Genomic DNA, 16,253 nt, shown 5'->3' with positions numbered 1-16,253 from the left:
TACATGTCTGCTATTGCTAATCAAAAGTTTAACCAGTTGTAACTCCAGGGATATCAACCTACCAGGACACCACAGGAATCTGAGGATCTTACCCCATAAAACACCCCCTGCCAGCAGGAAGCAGCTAAAGAGACCACTGCTTTGCCCCAATTCCTGATCCTCAGCCCCTACCCTCATCATTATTAAAGAAAAAATGGGGGAACGATAAAACAAAATGTCACCATTTAAAAATCAGCAGCCATTTTATCCTCAGGCCTCACTTGAGAAACTTCCAAGGACAGCCCTGCCCTTAACAGAAATACCCACACTCTAAGACAGCCCCATCCCTACCAGAGACTACCACACATGCACTAATTTCCTTAACCTCCCCCTTCTATAAAAGCCAAGCCTGGCCCAGAATCGCTGCTGTGCCATCTTTTTCCCAGCCAGCCTGGCAGTTTGGGCCTGCAATTAAACTTTGCTCTATGGACATGAGACTTTTCTTGTGAGCTTTCTTTGTGAGCAGCGTTTTTCCTAACAACGATGATTTCTTACAAAAGTGTTTTGCAAACTTGTTTGGTGTCAGCAATTATGAAGGAGCTCCTTCTAAGAGAATTTTAATTCAGAGCACATGAATGCACGGATCTGAGGAATACTGCTCATTAATTTGGTAACTGCATTCACCTGTGTAACCACCTGCCCCAAATTATAAAAAAAAATTTGCTTCACCTCTCAAAGTTTCTTCATGTTTCTTTCTAGCAAAAAGCCCCTCACCCAATGCTGGCAGCTGTCATTATGGTTTTTATTCACCAAAGTTTATATTCACTGCTCTGAAACTTCACATAAATGGCTATACAGTATGGTTTGTTTTTTTGGGGGACGGCACTACTGGGGTTTGAACACAGGACTTACCCACTTGCTAGGCAGATGCTCTACAACTTGAGCCATTGCACCAGCCCTTTTTTGTGGTGCAAATTTTTGCAATAGGGTCTCAATTTTTGCCCAGGCTGAACTTGAACTCAATATTATATTCCTGATCTCTGCCTCCTGAGTAGCAAGGATTACAGTTGTGAGTCACCAGCACACAGCCAGTAGGAACTCTTATTTCTCTGCCTTCTTTCAGTCAACATAAAAATTTTGAGAATTGTTTACAATATTACATGCATCAGAGGTTGTTTCTTTTTATTTTTGAGTAGTATTACACTGCTGAAATACACTACTTTTTTATATTGTTGATGTACATGTAAGTTGTTTGCTGTTTTTGGCTACTGTGAATAAAGCTATTATGAAAATTCTAATACAAGTGTTTTTACGGATATATGTTTCCATTACCCTTAGGCCTAGGAATGAACTTACCAGGTGATTAAAAGAAACTATCAAGAGCTTTCTAATGTAGATATACCAACTTATATTTACATTTAAAATATACAAGGGTCCTAATGGCACCATACCATCATCAATATTTAGTATTTTTTTTTTTAAGTTTAGTCATTCTGGTTGGTGTGCTGTTCCCTCATTTGCATTCACTCATGGCAAATGACACTGATCATCTTTTCATGTTTATTAGCCATCAGATATTTTCCCCAGTTTCCTTTTTTTTGTTTTGTTTTCACTGTTTATAATGAGCAGACGCTTAGAATTGTGTTGAAGTAAACTTTTTTTTTCTTTTAGTTATTGTTTTTTTTGTCCTAAGGAATCTTTGTCAACCCCCAAACCATGAAGATAGTCTTCTTTTATTATAGAAGCTTTATAGTTTATGCTCTTCCATTTAATATTAGGTTCCATTTTGAATTAATTTTTTCTTAGTGTCTAAGGAAGGGAACAAGGTTAATTTTTGTCTTACATTCTAATCTAGTTGTTCCAAAGTCATTTGTTGAAAAGACTTTCCTTTCTCCATTGCATTGTATTACAGTGGTTGAGATTAATGGTGCATTTTTAAAATTTAAAATTTGGTTTCTCAGTTGTACCAGCCACATTTCAAATATTCAAGGCTTCTCACTACTGTATCAATCATCACAGATCTGAAATATTTGCAAATGACAGAAAATTCTATGGGATATGAGGGTACCATATCTAACAAATATTTGGGGTCCTGTGAAAGATTAATCTAAACCAAATAACAGTAAGGACAGATATAAAGTAGTTAAAAATCACTGAATTTATGTAAGGTACCAAAAGTAGTCAAAGTCATAGGGACAGAAAGTAGAATGGTGATGGCAGAAGTTGGGAGAATGGGGTGTTATTTAATGAGTTTTGCAAGATGGAAAGTCCTGAAAATTTATGATAGTGATGATTATAAAATAATTTAAATGTACTTTACATATGTATATATATATGTATGTATATATATATGTATATATACATATATATACTTAAAAATTTAAAAATAAATGTTAATGGTGTATATTTTACCAATTTGTTAACATTCTTAAATTTTTCTTTCCCTTGAATACTTGAATAGGGTTCAGTGTTGGTAAGAAAACAATCAGTGTTACTGATAATGTCTACTAAGTCTCTCTTATATTTGAAGTTTGCTTTAAAAATCAACCTCTAAGTACTTGATCTTGAAAATTGAATAATTTTTTTGTGGTAGGAGGGCTTGAAATCAGGGCCTATACCTTGAGCCACTCCACCAGCCCTTTTTTTGTGATGGGTTTTTTCAAGATAGGGTCTCACAAACTATTAGCCAGGACTTTGAAACACGATCCTCCTTGTTGGGTCTGGGAACCTAAAGGACAGATAAATGAGTACTCCATCCCCCATGGAGAGCACTATGAGCCCTGCACTCTGAGAAGGAGTTACAAATCTGCATTCCTACACCCTGAGGAGGAGACACAGGGTCTCATAAATCTGACACAGGGCTGATAAACAGAATGCTCTCAAGGTTGTTTCCCCACTGTAAGGGGCAAACAGACCAGCTCATCGAAGAGAGCCTGTGCACGCAAATCCATGGCCAATGGAAAAAACCCACATAACCCTTACCCTAACCCAGAGTTAAAGCATCCATAAAAAGCCCCAGCCTTCACCTCAGCAGGGAGGCACTGGTTTCTGGGTTCCACTGCATTGCTCTAGCTGTAGCCTTTCCTTTCTCTCTAATAAATCTTACTTTGTGTACCTGCCTTGTCTCACTAGTCAATCAGCTGCCTCACAAGCCAGTTCTCTGGCCTGTGAAGGCAAGAACCCTAGACACCGGCCTACAACATTTCACACCAGCACGCAGTATCTTGATCTCTGTCTCCTGTGTATAGGATTACAGGTGTGGGCTTCCACCTGGCTTAACTAATAATATTAATACATATAAAAATAATTTTATAAAGCATAGATTGTACCATATTAATTCAAGAAATGTTAGAATATATATGGATGGTGAACTCCAGGAATTATGTGTTTTTTATAGTATTTTTGTTGAAATAATTTTCTGCCTAGCAATTTATGGATTCATTGATTGTGAGATTGGGGCTGGAACTCAGGACTTCATGCTTGCAAAGCAAGTACACTAACCTTGAGCCACACCTGCAGCCCATTTTGCTCTGGTTATTTTGGAGATCTGCCCTGGCTGGCCTTGAACCTTGATCCTCCTGATCTCAGCCTCCCAAGTAGCTAGGATTGTAGGCATGAGCCACTGACATCCAATTTGTTTTGATGAAATATTTTGATTAAAAATTCTCACTAAAAGTACTTATATTGACAACTGCAGAACCTTCAACTGATTTGTGGAATGGGAGTGAAAGGACCTGTATTAGACAACGTGAAAACATTCCAAATAAAATCTCACTGAATATACTCTTGCTCCCCAGAGATAAACTTTTCACTTAGTGAAAAAACTAAACCACAAGTTTTTCTATGCCTGATTTGCATACTTGAGACCATTCATTATTATTCTTTTCTAGGACCTCTACTTAGTCCTCTAAGACTTCCTAATGAAACTACAAATCTCGATTCACATTTAAGATATGGTTAATGCCCTTTAGAAACTCTCCAAAGAACAAATTTAAAAACTGTAAGTTATTTAGAGAAATCTGAAGGGTTTTTAATATTAAGGCTCATGATTTCAAACCACTGGATGCCTCAGTTTTCACAAATGCAAATCAGGCAAGGTGGCTCATAGTGTAATCCCAGCTACCCTGGAGGCAAAGATAGGTAGTATTGCAGTTTAAGGCCAGCCAAGCAAGAAATTCCTGAGACTCAGTCATGACCAATCAAACCTTGACATGCTGACCCACGCAATCATCTCGGCTGAGCGGGAAACCTAAATAGGGGTATCGTGGTCCAGGCCTCAGGGCATAACGTGAGACCCTATTTCAACACTAACTAAAAGCACAAAGATTTAGGGGTGTGGTAGAAAGTTCAAACCCCGGTACCGCCAAATAAATTAATAAATAAGCTGACAATTATTGACTTGATACTCTAGTCATGGTCTAGCGCTTTCTGAGTCTTCTAATAACAATATTAAAGTAGCCTATGTTAATAAATATCATTCAATCTTCACACAAACCAGTAAAAATTGTTATTACCACTTTACAAAAAAGGAAAAATTTACAGAGAGAAGTCACACAATGACGAACAAAACGGAGCTTCTACTCTGGACTTCAAAGCCAAACCTTTTAACCATCAACTCCTGGGGAATTAACGTTTTCCGATTCTGTTAAAACTTTTCAACCATAGGAAACCTCGCTCCATTACAGGAACTATAACTCCCAGCATGCAAAGCGGCGCCCACTCGCCCGTCTACGTCCGGAAATTTGGGCGGCCCCATCATGCCTCGAGGCACGAAAGGCAACCTGGGAGCGGTAGTTCGCCGGGGCGCCTACTGGTATCGCCAGCGCGGCAGTGGCGGCTCTCGAGGCTGCAGCTGGCGGTCAAGTGGGGCGAGCCGAGGCGGAGAAAGGGCGCGGAACGTGAACGGTGAGTCAGGCACTGTCTACGCGATAAAGGGAGGCGGCACTGCGGCGTGGGGCCGAGTTAAGTCAGTGCGGCGGTCTCCGTGGTCTGTTGTGGGACGCCGCCGCCTCAGCGTCAGCGAGCGAAGCCAAGGGTGAGGAGGAGCCGGTGCTGCAGCCGTTCTCGCCGCAGCGCCCCGCCGCCATGTCCAGCATGCAGTCCCGGGAAGACGGCCCGCGCTCTCGCCGCCTCTCCAGTCCCCGCGGCGGCAGGCGGCCCAAGAGGATGTCCAAGCCGTCGGTGTCGGCGTTTTTCACGGGCCCGGAGGAGCTGAAGGACTCGGCGCATTCTGCAGCCCTGCTGGCGCAGCTCAAGTCCTTCTACGACGCCCGCCTGCTGTGCGACGTGACCATTGAGGTGGTGACGCCGGGCAGCGGGCCGGGCACGGGTCGCCTGTTCTCCTGCAACCGCAACGTGCTGGCCGCCGCGTGCCCCTACTTCAAGAGCATGTTCACGGGCGGCATGTACGAGAGCCAGCAGGCAAACGTGACCATGCACGACGTGGACGCCGAGTCCTTCGAGGTGCTGGTGGACTACTGCTACACGGGCCGCGTGTCGCTGAGCGAGGCCAACGTGCAGCGGCTGTACGCGGCGTCCGACATGCTGCAGCTGGAGTACGTGCGCGAGGCCTGCGCCTCCTTCCTCGCCCGCCGGCTGGACCTGGCCAACTGCACGGCCATCCTCAAGTTCGCCGACGCCTTCGACCATCACAAGCTGCGCTCGCAGGCCCAGTCCTTCATCGCGCACAACTTCAAGCAGCTGAGCAGGATGGGCGCCATCCGGGAGGAGACGCTGGCAGACCTGACCCTGGCGCAGCTGCTGGCCGTCCTGCGCCTGGACAGCCTGGACATCGAGAGCGAGAGGACCGTGTGCCACGTGGCCGTGCAGTGGCTGGAGGCCGCCCCCAAAGAGCGCGGGCCCAGCGCTGCAGAAGTGCTCAAGTGTGTGCGCTGGGCCCACTTCGCCCCAGAAGACCAGGACTATCTGGAAGGGCTGCTCACCAAGCCCGTGGTGAAGAAGTACTGCCGCGACATCATTGAAGGGGCCCTGCAGATGCGCTATGGTGACACGATGTCCAAGTCTCTGGCACCAGTGCCAAACAGCAGTGGCAGCGGCAGCAGCAATAACAACAGCAGCTCTGTTGTCTCAGTGGCAGAAAATCCCCCCCAGAGGCTGGGTATGTGTGCCAAGGAGATGGTGATCTTCTTTGGACACCCCAGAGATCCTTTTCTCTGCTATGACCCATACTCCGGGGACATTTACACGATGCCTTCACCTTTGACCAGCTTGGCACACACTAAGACTATCACCTCCTCAGCTGTTTGTGTCTCTCCAGACCATGACATCTATCTAGCTGCCCAGCCCAGGAAAGACCTCTGGGTGTACAAACCAGCCCAAAATAGTTGGCAGCAACTGGCAGATCGCTTGTTGTGTCGTGAGGGCATGGATGTAGCCTATCTGAATGGCTACATTTACATTTTGGGTGGGCGAGACCCTATTACTGGAGTTAAATTGAAGGAAGTGGAATGCTACAGTGTTCAGAGGAACCAATGGGCACTGGTGGCTCCTGTACCCCATTCGTTTTATTCCTTTGAACTAATAGTGGTCCAGAACTATCTTTATGCTGTCAACAGTAAGCGCATGCTGTGCTATGATCCTAGCCATAATATGTGGCTTAACTGTGCGTCTCTTAAACGAAGTGACTTTCAGGAAGCCTGTGTCTTTAAAGATGAGATTTACTGTATCTGTGACATCCCCGTCATGAAAGTCTACAACCCAGCTAGGGGAGAATGGAGGCGGATAAGTAATATTCCCCTGGATTCAGAGACTCACAACTACCAGATCGTCAATCACGACCAAAAGTTGCTGCTCATCACATCTACCACCCCGCAGTGGAAAAAGAACCGTGTGACAGTGTATGAATATGATACCAGGGAAGACCAGTGGATTAATATAGGTACCATGCTAGGCCTTTTGCAGTTTGACTCTGGCTTTATTTGCCTCTGTGCTCGTGTTTATCCTTCCTGTCTTGAACCTGGTCAGAGTTTCATCACTGAGGAAGATGATGCACGGAGTGAGTCTAGTACTGAATGGGACTTGGATGGATTCAGTGAGCTGGACTCAGAGTCAGGAAGCTCAAGTTCTTTTTCCGATGATGAAGTTTGGGTGCAGGTAGCACCTCAGCGAAATGCACCGGATCAGCAGGGTTCTTTGTAAATACTTTTGAAACACTAAGATGTTTCTTTTACTATGTGGAATGTATCTTTAAAAGATAACCATTTTCCTGAAAAAAAAAAGTTGATTAGGACTGCCGATTTGGTTTAGAAAGGGCAATATTTTGAAATACTAATGTAATGTACAAAATTTAAACAGTCCCTGAAACCAACCTATTTAATAATTTACTCTGCTAAAAGTCCAGAATTAAAATATGCAAAAGTAAAATACATAATTGATTAGAAATCTTGCTGGCTTTTCTCATTGTTTTGATTACTTAGTATGTTTATAGTTTGATTATCCTAATTTAGTTTTTAGTTAATTCTTAAGTTTTGTTTAGTCTCACAAAAAATTTAGTTGTTTAATTTGTTAATCATAAAACCAAACTGGGAAATATTGTGAATTTTGAAGGTGTATATTTTCCTTCAAAATAATGAAAGTAGCAGATTAACATTTTTAAATCTGGTTTTAGTATTCTAAGTTAAACAGTTTGCTAAAAATTTAATTTGCTTTCCCTTCTGCAGAGACAAAAAAACTGGAGATATATATATATATATATAAATATATATATATATATATATATATATAAATATATATATATATATATATATATATATATAAATATATATATATATATATATTTATATAAATATATATATATATAAATATATATATATATATATATATAAATATATATATATATATATATATATATATATATATATATATAAAAGTTACTGAGTAGTGATTTCCTTTTGATAATGAATGGCCTTATTAGGTCACAGAAAGTTTTCAAAATACCAGGATTCCACTGTTTTAAAGGAATATCAGTTTTTATTTTTGAATAAAAAACCCTGCATATTTGCTTTGCTGTGACCAATTTCTACCATGAAAAAAATCCAATCTATTAGTGTCACCAATTATTTAAGTGCCCTTCTAAACCACAAAAAAAGGTAACTTGTTTTATAAGCTCATATTTTTTATCTGTACCTGTACATGCTAGGTTGCCTCAGAGGAACAACCCTTTTTTTCACTGGACATATAATTGAGTAATGTAAATTTTTATCCATTGGTCATGCCTAGTCTTAAAAAGTTTGTTTGCTTCTCTAAAATAATTTGGCTGTATAGTTTTAGTGTTCATCTTAGAAGATTCTTTAGCAGGAAGTGATTTATCCTTTACTGATTTTGTGAAGTAATACTGGCTTTGAAAATATATATAAGCTAAAAGCAGTATTTTATTGAGATCAGTAGTTAGTGTTCATGATCTCTAAAAATCAAGTGCCAGCAGTGAACTTTAAAACTTTACGCTGTGTATAGAACTGCTTTGTTTGGTTTTGAAATACAAGTTTTGTAAGTCACTGTCAATGCTCTTGCTTATCAGCTTGAAGGTATTTTTGTATGAAAAGTTGGCAGTTAAAGAACATAAGTGGATGATGGCATTTGGGGCCAATAGTGAAAGTATTTCCAGAAGCAGTGGTATACATGTTTATTTTATTATAGTATTTGTGTCTGTTTTGTGTTTCTCTGTGTACAATACTCCAGTCGTTTCTGTCGCCATATGTAAGGGAAAATCCAGAGATAGAGAATAAATCACACAAAACTGACATTGTTAAATAGGTGCTTACCTTTGGAAGGTTAATTAATACATATGGTTGTTACAATACATATACATGGTAAATGGTGTACATATACAGATGTTTATGGTGTATAAAGTTTTCTATACTCTCTTAGAATTACCTTCCTGAAACTTTATTCAATAATATGCTAAATTACTCCTCAGTGTTTATTATGTAGTGACAGAATGCTAACATTTCTTATACTCTGGCAGAGGACAAAGGATTCTGGTCTGGGATGAGGAAAAGTGAAATTTTGAATGGAAAACAAAAGGAAAAAAAAAGATAAAATAAATCCCACAAATAATGTTTTATTCATCACTTAGATTGGCTGTTTGGATAATCTATAACATCGTATCTATTGAAATAAGATTCTTGCCCTAGCAGTACCTGTTCCTTCAAAGGGATAACCATGCTTAGTGGCATCAGGCTAAATGTTGTTCTATTTGCTTTCGTGGATGTTACATGCCCTGCCCTTCACATAGAAATCTATTTCTCAATTCTCTTATTTTTGGGCCATTTTATTCACCATTAACTTCTATTGATAGCTTTTCTTTCTATAAGGTTGACACATGACAATGTTTACCTCCACCATATTATCCATCTGCACAGTTGAGGTCTGCAACTGATGTGTAAAAGAGAAATTCTCAAATTTGTCACCCTCAACCTTTAAGTTGACGCCTATGTGAAATATTAGTAATATGTTGGTTTACAGTGATTTTTTTCTTGGGAAGGATTTTAGTTTTGTGATATATTTGTGAATTAGGGTGTAGATGTTAACTATTATTTTATAGATAAGTGATTTGTACATGGTTAGTTATAAATAAAACTGGTACTAAACCCCAGATTTCCTGACTAATTCAGTGATTGTGCTAAATATATAAAAGCCATGCTGTGCAGTAACACAACTAGCAGTGTTGAAACTCTTGACAAGAAAGCTCCCATGTTTAGTTTTCAGTTAATCACATCTTTTAGCAAATGCTCAATATAATGTCATTTCCAGGGCTCTTATTTGTAAAATTTAGATTCACCTTACAATTATCCTTTGTATCTATGTGCCTATATTCTGAAATGCTGAGAACCTAAATTATTTCAAATACTTTTAAATTCAAATACGTGACAGCCAGAAGCTGGGCTCCAATGGCTTCCACCTGTAATCTACTTGGAGGCTGAGTAAGATTACCATTTGAGACCAGCCTGGGCAAATAGTTCACAAGACCCCCATTTCCAAAATAACCAGAGCAAAATGGACTGGAGGTGTGGTTCAAGCAGTAGAGTACCTGCTTTGCAAGCACAAAGCCCTGAGTTCAAAACTCCAGTCTTGTCTCCTGCCAAAAATACAAAAAAAGTGACCAGGTTTAGTGGTGGCAGCACCTGCCTGTTATCCCATAATCCCAGCACTTGGGAGGGCGAAGCAAGAGGATCATGAGTTCAAGGTAGGCTTGGGTTATATAGCAAGACTTTCTCCAAAAAAAAATAAAAAGTGGCGTTGGTGTTTTCAAAAAGATAAAACAAGACTAATTTAGTAAATTGCTTAAACTTGGTGCTAGGATTAAATTTGTTACCTTCTATTTCCTCTAGTTGGGTAGTGTTCTGTTTTGGTACCTGAATTATAGTTGAAAATATCATGAAGCTTTTTTGATTCATTCCCCAAGGAAATGTATATGTTCATATTTTCATAATTTGAAGGATATAAAGATACTTGAAGTTCATGCACACTTCTACAAAAAGGAATTTGCATTTTTTTCAGAAGATAGCACAACTCAAATGTTTTTCAAGTAAGGAGTGCCATTATGTTATTCCTAAAACAAAGTTAAAGAAATAATATACTTCTACCAACTGAACAAGATGTGAAAATTAATGATAAACTCAGAAAAAGGCAAAGTTGACATTTCTAAAATTCAAATTTCATTATGTGATAAATTACTTAAAGGGAAAAATCAAATGAGCTAATGCATATATATGTATAATACATTTATATGTGTAATATATAAAGGTTTTGAAGCTGAAGTATTATATAAATGTAAGTGATAATGATTACTGTCCAGGGAAGTTATGTGAATATTTGATTTTAAAGCAAAATACATGATTTAGTTACTTCAAACTGCCAACATCATTACTATTTATTAGAAATATATGTAAGTGGTAAAAATTCTTTAATAAGCAGGAAAGGGGCTGGTAGAGTGGCTCAACCAGTAAGAGTGCAAGAGTGAGGCCCTGGGTTCAAACCCCAGTACTAACAAAAACAAAAAACAAATAATGAGCAGGAAAACAGGTAGTTGGAAAAGGGCATTTAACCAAAAGGAATCTGTCTAAAATGTAGTAAAAAAATAAGATTGCTATTTGCTTCTCATTAAACTAGGAACCAGTGTTTTGCCTGATGTCATTCCCTAAACTTTAAAAGAAAGTTGACTGTTTTTTGAAATCCTTAAGTCTAGCAATCAGAATGTAGACATCTATATAGTCACCTTTGGATTTGAACTCTTGGGATCATTTTAAGTTAGTTTTTTTTTGGAGGGGGGACACTGGAGCTTGAACTTGGGGCCTACACCTTGAGCCACTCTGCCAGCCCTTTTTTGTGATGGGCTTTTTCAAGATAGTGTCTCTGGAACTCTGCCTGGGCTGGTTTGAACCTTGATCCTCCTGGTCTCTGCCTCCTGAGTAGCTAGGATTACAGGCTAGAACCACTGACACCTGGCCTAAGTTACTTTTTAGTGGTTTTATTTTGTCTGTCCATTCCAAGAGGGTATGGCTTAGTATTAGAGCTCTTACCTAGCATATACAGAGCCTTGGGTTCAATCCCCAGCACTGCAAAATATCCTTCTCAAATCTGTTTAAAAATTCAATGCCCTTTTATATTTACAGTTATCTTCAAAAGGATATGTGTTTGCTAGGCTTGGTGGTGCATACCTGTAATCCTAGCACTCAGGAGGCTGAGGCAGAAGGAGTGAGAGTTTAAGGTTGGTGTGATGAGTTATAGGCCAGCTTGGGCCTATAGTGAGACTCTTCTACCCCACCTTCCCCCCTAAAAAAAAAAGGAAATGAATATTTGTTTTAGCAAATTTGATAAAATTGTTAGGCAAATTTTATAGAAAATATGATTAATCCCGTAAGAATTAACTGATGTTATTTTTAGAGCCATTGAGGGGATTAAACATATGCAAACTAATTGTTTTCTAACAAACAACAAAATTACTGTTCAGATGTTGCCACATCTTAAAGGACCAGAGAGACAGTAGGTTTTATGTTCCCTCCTTGACTCGGCTATTTTGTCACCCGGATCTATTCTTTGTTTACCGTGATAGACTCAGTATGATCCGTGATGCTAGGTAGGTAGGGGATAGATACCTTTGCATTCATTCTTCCACATCTGAAACACAATAGAGTTCCAGAGGAAGGGATGTTCAGGGTGTAATACCTATTTTGATGTGACCTGATCCTAGAATGGGAGGGGGATCTTGGTATGAGAACAAGCTGGAAAAATTGATTGATATCAGGTCTTAAAGGCCTTACATGCCATCAAGGAATTTGAACTTTTTTTTCATACAATGTGAATTTATTGAGACTTTTTTCTTTTTCTTTTTTCAACACATGCACTAAAGTTTCCTTTAAAGACATCACAAGTTTGAGAATTTTTAAATAGGGACTGACACCATTTGTTTTATAGAGTTTCTCTCCTGAATATACTGACAGTGTAAAACTATGGACACAAGTTTATTCCAGATTAAAGGTATGCAGTTGTAATCCAGCCGGTGGTCCTCCAATAGGGACAGTAGTTTTGGGCTTGATGAGGCAGGAACAGATACATGAGGTGAAATTGAATGTATCAGGCAGCTTTAGGGAGTATGAGAAAGCAAGAACTATGAGCTTTTTCCCAAATTTCTTGTCCAGATGTTGCATTAGTAGGACGCAGGCCAAAATTCAATACCAAAGAAGCCCTAAAATATGACAGAAACTTTTTCTCTACATTCAGTCCAGAAATGAGCCATCAAGTGCTGGCAGAGTGTTCTGCCCCAAGAGGTCATTCACAGACCCAGGTGCTACCATTTTTTTCTATCAACTACTAGTAAGTTGTTTTAATTTTCACGGGCAAGGCACATTCATCAGCATTGTGTCTGTTTCAGCATGAAGAAAAGGGGAAAGAGAGGAGATGGCATACAAAGAAATTCCTTTTTAAAGGACTTTCACATTATTTTTGCCATTCTTCCATTGGAGAATGGAAGTAATCATATCACCATATTGAACTGAAAAGGTCAACTGAGAATTATTGCCAGTAGGTAGGTAACTGTGTGCTAAAACTCAAAGGGCTCAATTTCTAAATTGATGCTAATAAGCTAACATTTTAATATAGGTACATCCAGGATTTCTGTATGACAGTGCAGGCATTTCATAACATCATGCAGGCTTTATTGCTATGATAATCATTTCAAATCTCCCCACAATCTTCCACAATGAATTCACAGCCAAAAGTTAAATTCCATACCATACTGAATGATGTGTCACAAACTAATGCATCCTGAGTACCTTTAACACATGGTCATGAATGAGCTATGTCAGGAACATACAGACATGCTTTTGTCTTTCCATAATGTCAGTGTTTATTGAATGACAATTTCGCAAGCTAGATCAATTTCATTGATATTTGCCAAGTACTACTGATTTCACTTGATAGCTAGGGGCCATTAGCAAACAACTTCTTTTATTCCAACTTTTTTTTTTTTTTTTTTTTTTTGCAGAACTCAGGACTTTGTGCTTACTAAGCTGGTGCTCTACTGCTTGAGCCATTCCTCCAGCCCTTATTCCAATCTTATTTACTAATATTAACTCACAGATCACACATTACATTTTATAATGATGTATAGCTTACAGAATGGCTAGGGCAGCTGTGGAGCTCAAAGAAGGCTTGCTGAAGCCAAGAACACAGAGCCAGCTGGGCACCAGTGGCTCATATCCGTAATCCTAGCTACTCAGGAGACAGACATCAGAAGATCCAAGCCAGCCCTGGGCAAATAGTTCAGAATTCAGAGACCCTACCATCGCACAAAAAAAACCTCATCGCACAAAAGGACTGGGGGAGAGGCTGAAGTGGTAACAGTGCCTGACTAGCAAAGATTGAGGCCCTGAGGTCAAACCCCAGTGCTGTCACACACACACAAAAGAAGTTGGAATAGAAGAACTTGTTTGCTGATGCAGATGCAAAAAAGAGTCACTACAGGTGATTAGATGTTAACATAGCCCAGTCACATGAGTGACTACATGTGTGATCACATGATTGTCAAAGCATATAGCTGGTTCCAAGAACAATGCTGGTTCAAGGTGCAGAACTGGGTCCACACAGATAGCAATTGGAGTGCACCATGTCAAGCAGGGGGAGTGTACTGAGTTGAAATCCTGGGGACAGAGTTGATCTGACACTGCATCAGATGGTCTAATGGAACACCTGTGGGTGCTACTACACTCCAGTGTTAGGCACCCCTCCATGTGATCCATGTGGGTGGGTTGCATCATTCATGAGCCATGTTTTTCTGATACGGGTTTGATGCACCTGTGTAGCCATGTGTTCCTGATTTAATTTGATGGGTTCATAGGTGGTAATCTTTTATTCATGTAAATAAGTTATCAGTCTGTATCATGGTTTGTGCAGGACAGATGGTGGTTGTTTACTTGCACAGATAAGATGTAGAATCATTCTGCCTCAGCACTTGCACTCAAAGTGAAAGAACTGCTGTTTTATAAAATGGAGTCACTCAGGACAAGACACAGCCTGAAAGCTACTGTTCTATAAAATAAGGAGAAACTTTGGAGCAGGGCTCACCCTAATCTACACACACACACACACACACACACACACACACACACACACACACAAACACACACAATACTCCTTGCTATTAGGTCTTTAAGTCTAAGTATTACTAGACATAGCAGAAATTAAGTCCCCAGAGTGCCAGAGTTCTCTCCCTAAATCCTTAAACTCTTTCTGAATCCCTCACTTTCTCCTCTGGGAAACTATCAGCTTAGCCCTCTCACTTATGCCATATCCCCAAAATTCTGTTTCTAAGAGGAGAAAGGTGAGAATGGACAGGGAAGTTACCAGTGGTCTCCGTCACAGTTGACTAAGTGGATGAATTGGGAATGTAAGAGTCTGACCAGATTTGGAGACATTAGTGGATGTATTTTGTGTCTCATGTAACATTCCTTTGGCCCAGCCTCCGATTTACTGCCATGATGGCAGATGCTTCCCTACCAAACTAACAGGTCAGTTTACTCTGCTTTTCTGCCTCAGGGCTTTCTCTGAAGAAGCAGTCTCTTGGGCAATGCTCCTGTCACCACAGCACAAGAAATGAAAGGGAATTAACACCTACAGGGTAATTCTTAAGCAATGGAGGATGAGAACTGGTAGGTCAGTGTCTTGGCATTCCAACCTTAAGAAAGAGACAATTATGAAATAATTTCTATCTAAATCCTTAGAGGGCTCTCTGCTGTGAATCCAGACCAATAATCAGTTCACTAACACATCTTCCCTGTCTTACTCTCAAGATATGACCAACCATGTTACACCGTGGAAATTTAAATTGGCAGTTAGGTCTTTGATAGTATTTTGCAAAGAAGTTTGAATCTGAACAACTCCATAAGGTCCAAAGCTTAGTAAGAGGGAATTAGAATGAGTGAGACTAAGCTTTCCTTGGCCACATGTCAAATATGGATTTACCCCACCTCCTAAGGGCACCAGCAAATTCAAGCCCTATAGCCCTTTTCTTGAGGCTTTTTTTATTTTTAATATGGTACTGGGGTTTGAACTCAGGGCCTCACACTTGCTAGGCAGGTGCTCTACCACTTAAGCCACTCAACCAGCCCTCCTACAACTCTTCTTATTTTTTTTTTCTTTTTTTAAAATTTTATCATTTTTACATTTACTCATTTGTGTATATATTGTTTGGGCCAGAACCTGTTCCACCTACGACTCTTCTTATGACATAAAAAGAAGAATATTGATAGTTTTATTAAAAAAAACTTGCCAAAAATGTTGAACCTTAATCTAATTAAACCATCAGTACAAACTTACCAGTTACAGGAAAGAGATGGCCAGAAGAATGAATTAAAAACACCATAAAAAAGCAATCAGCCAAATTCAGAATGTGTTGATATCCACAATTCCAATAGTACTTTATCTTTTCACGTGGTAAGATCTGAGCAAGTGGGATGGACAGTACCTAATGCAGAAGAGAATACATATATTGTGCGTTAGGTTGCTTTTGTTTTAAGATTATATTGTTGAACACATTACTAAGCTCAGGCCACAAGCCATTGACGAGAGTAAGGATAGTCCTGGGATGCTGTGGTTTCATTGTCCCCACTAAACTCATGTTGAGAATTTATCCCCATTATAAGGTATTAGGAGCTGCCAGGACATTAAAAGCCATCATGTTAATTACCAATAAAATAAACATATGCAAACAGGACAAAAACACTTCCATAGTGTTGCTACTTCAACCAATGCATATT

The 16,253-nt window shown here is 39.7% G+C and overlaps 1 protein-coding gene across 1 annotated transcript; it reads left to right on the top strand.

Moving 5' to 3' along the window:
- The first annotated feature begins 5,055 nt into the window (after positions 1-5,055).
- On the top strand, positions 5,056-7,688 carry LOC109700796 (kelch repeat and BTB domain-containing protein 7). The gene has a single exon (XM_020186116.2). The coding sequence runs from the start codon at positions 5,065-5,067 to the stop codon at positions 7,135-7,137; it is 2,073 nt and encodes a 690-aa protein (XP_020041705.1). The 5' UTR covers positions 5,056-5,064; the 3' UTR covers positions 7,138-7,688.
- The last annotated feature ends 8,565 nt before the right edge of the window (positions 7,689-16,253 follow it).

Source organism: Castor canadensis, chromosome 10, assembly GCF_047511655.1.
Source record: "Castor canadensis chromosome 10, mCasCan1.hap1v2, whole genome shotgun sequence".
In the NCBI taxonomy this organism is placed as follows: domain Eukaryota; kingdom Metazoa; phylum Chordata; class Mammalia; order Rodentia; family Castoridae; genus Castor; species Castor canadensis.
The sequence above is the reverse complement of the archived record's forward strand: the minus strand, read 5'-3'. Positions and strand labels throughout refer to the sequence as shown.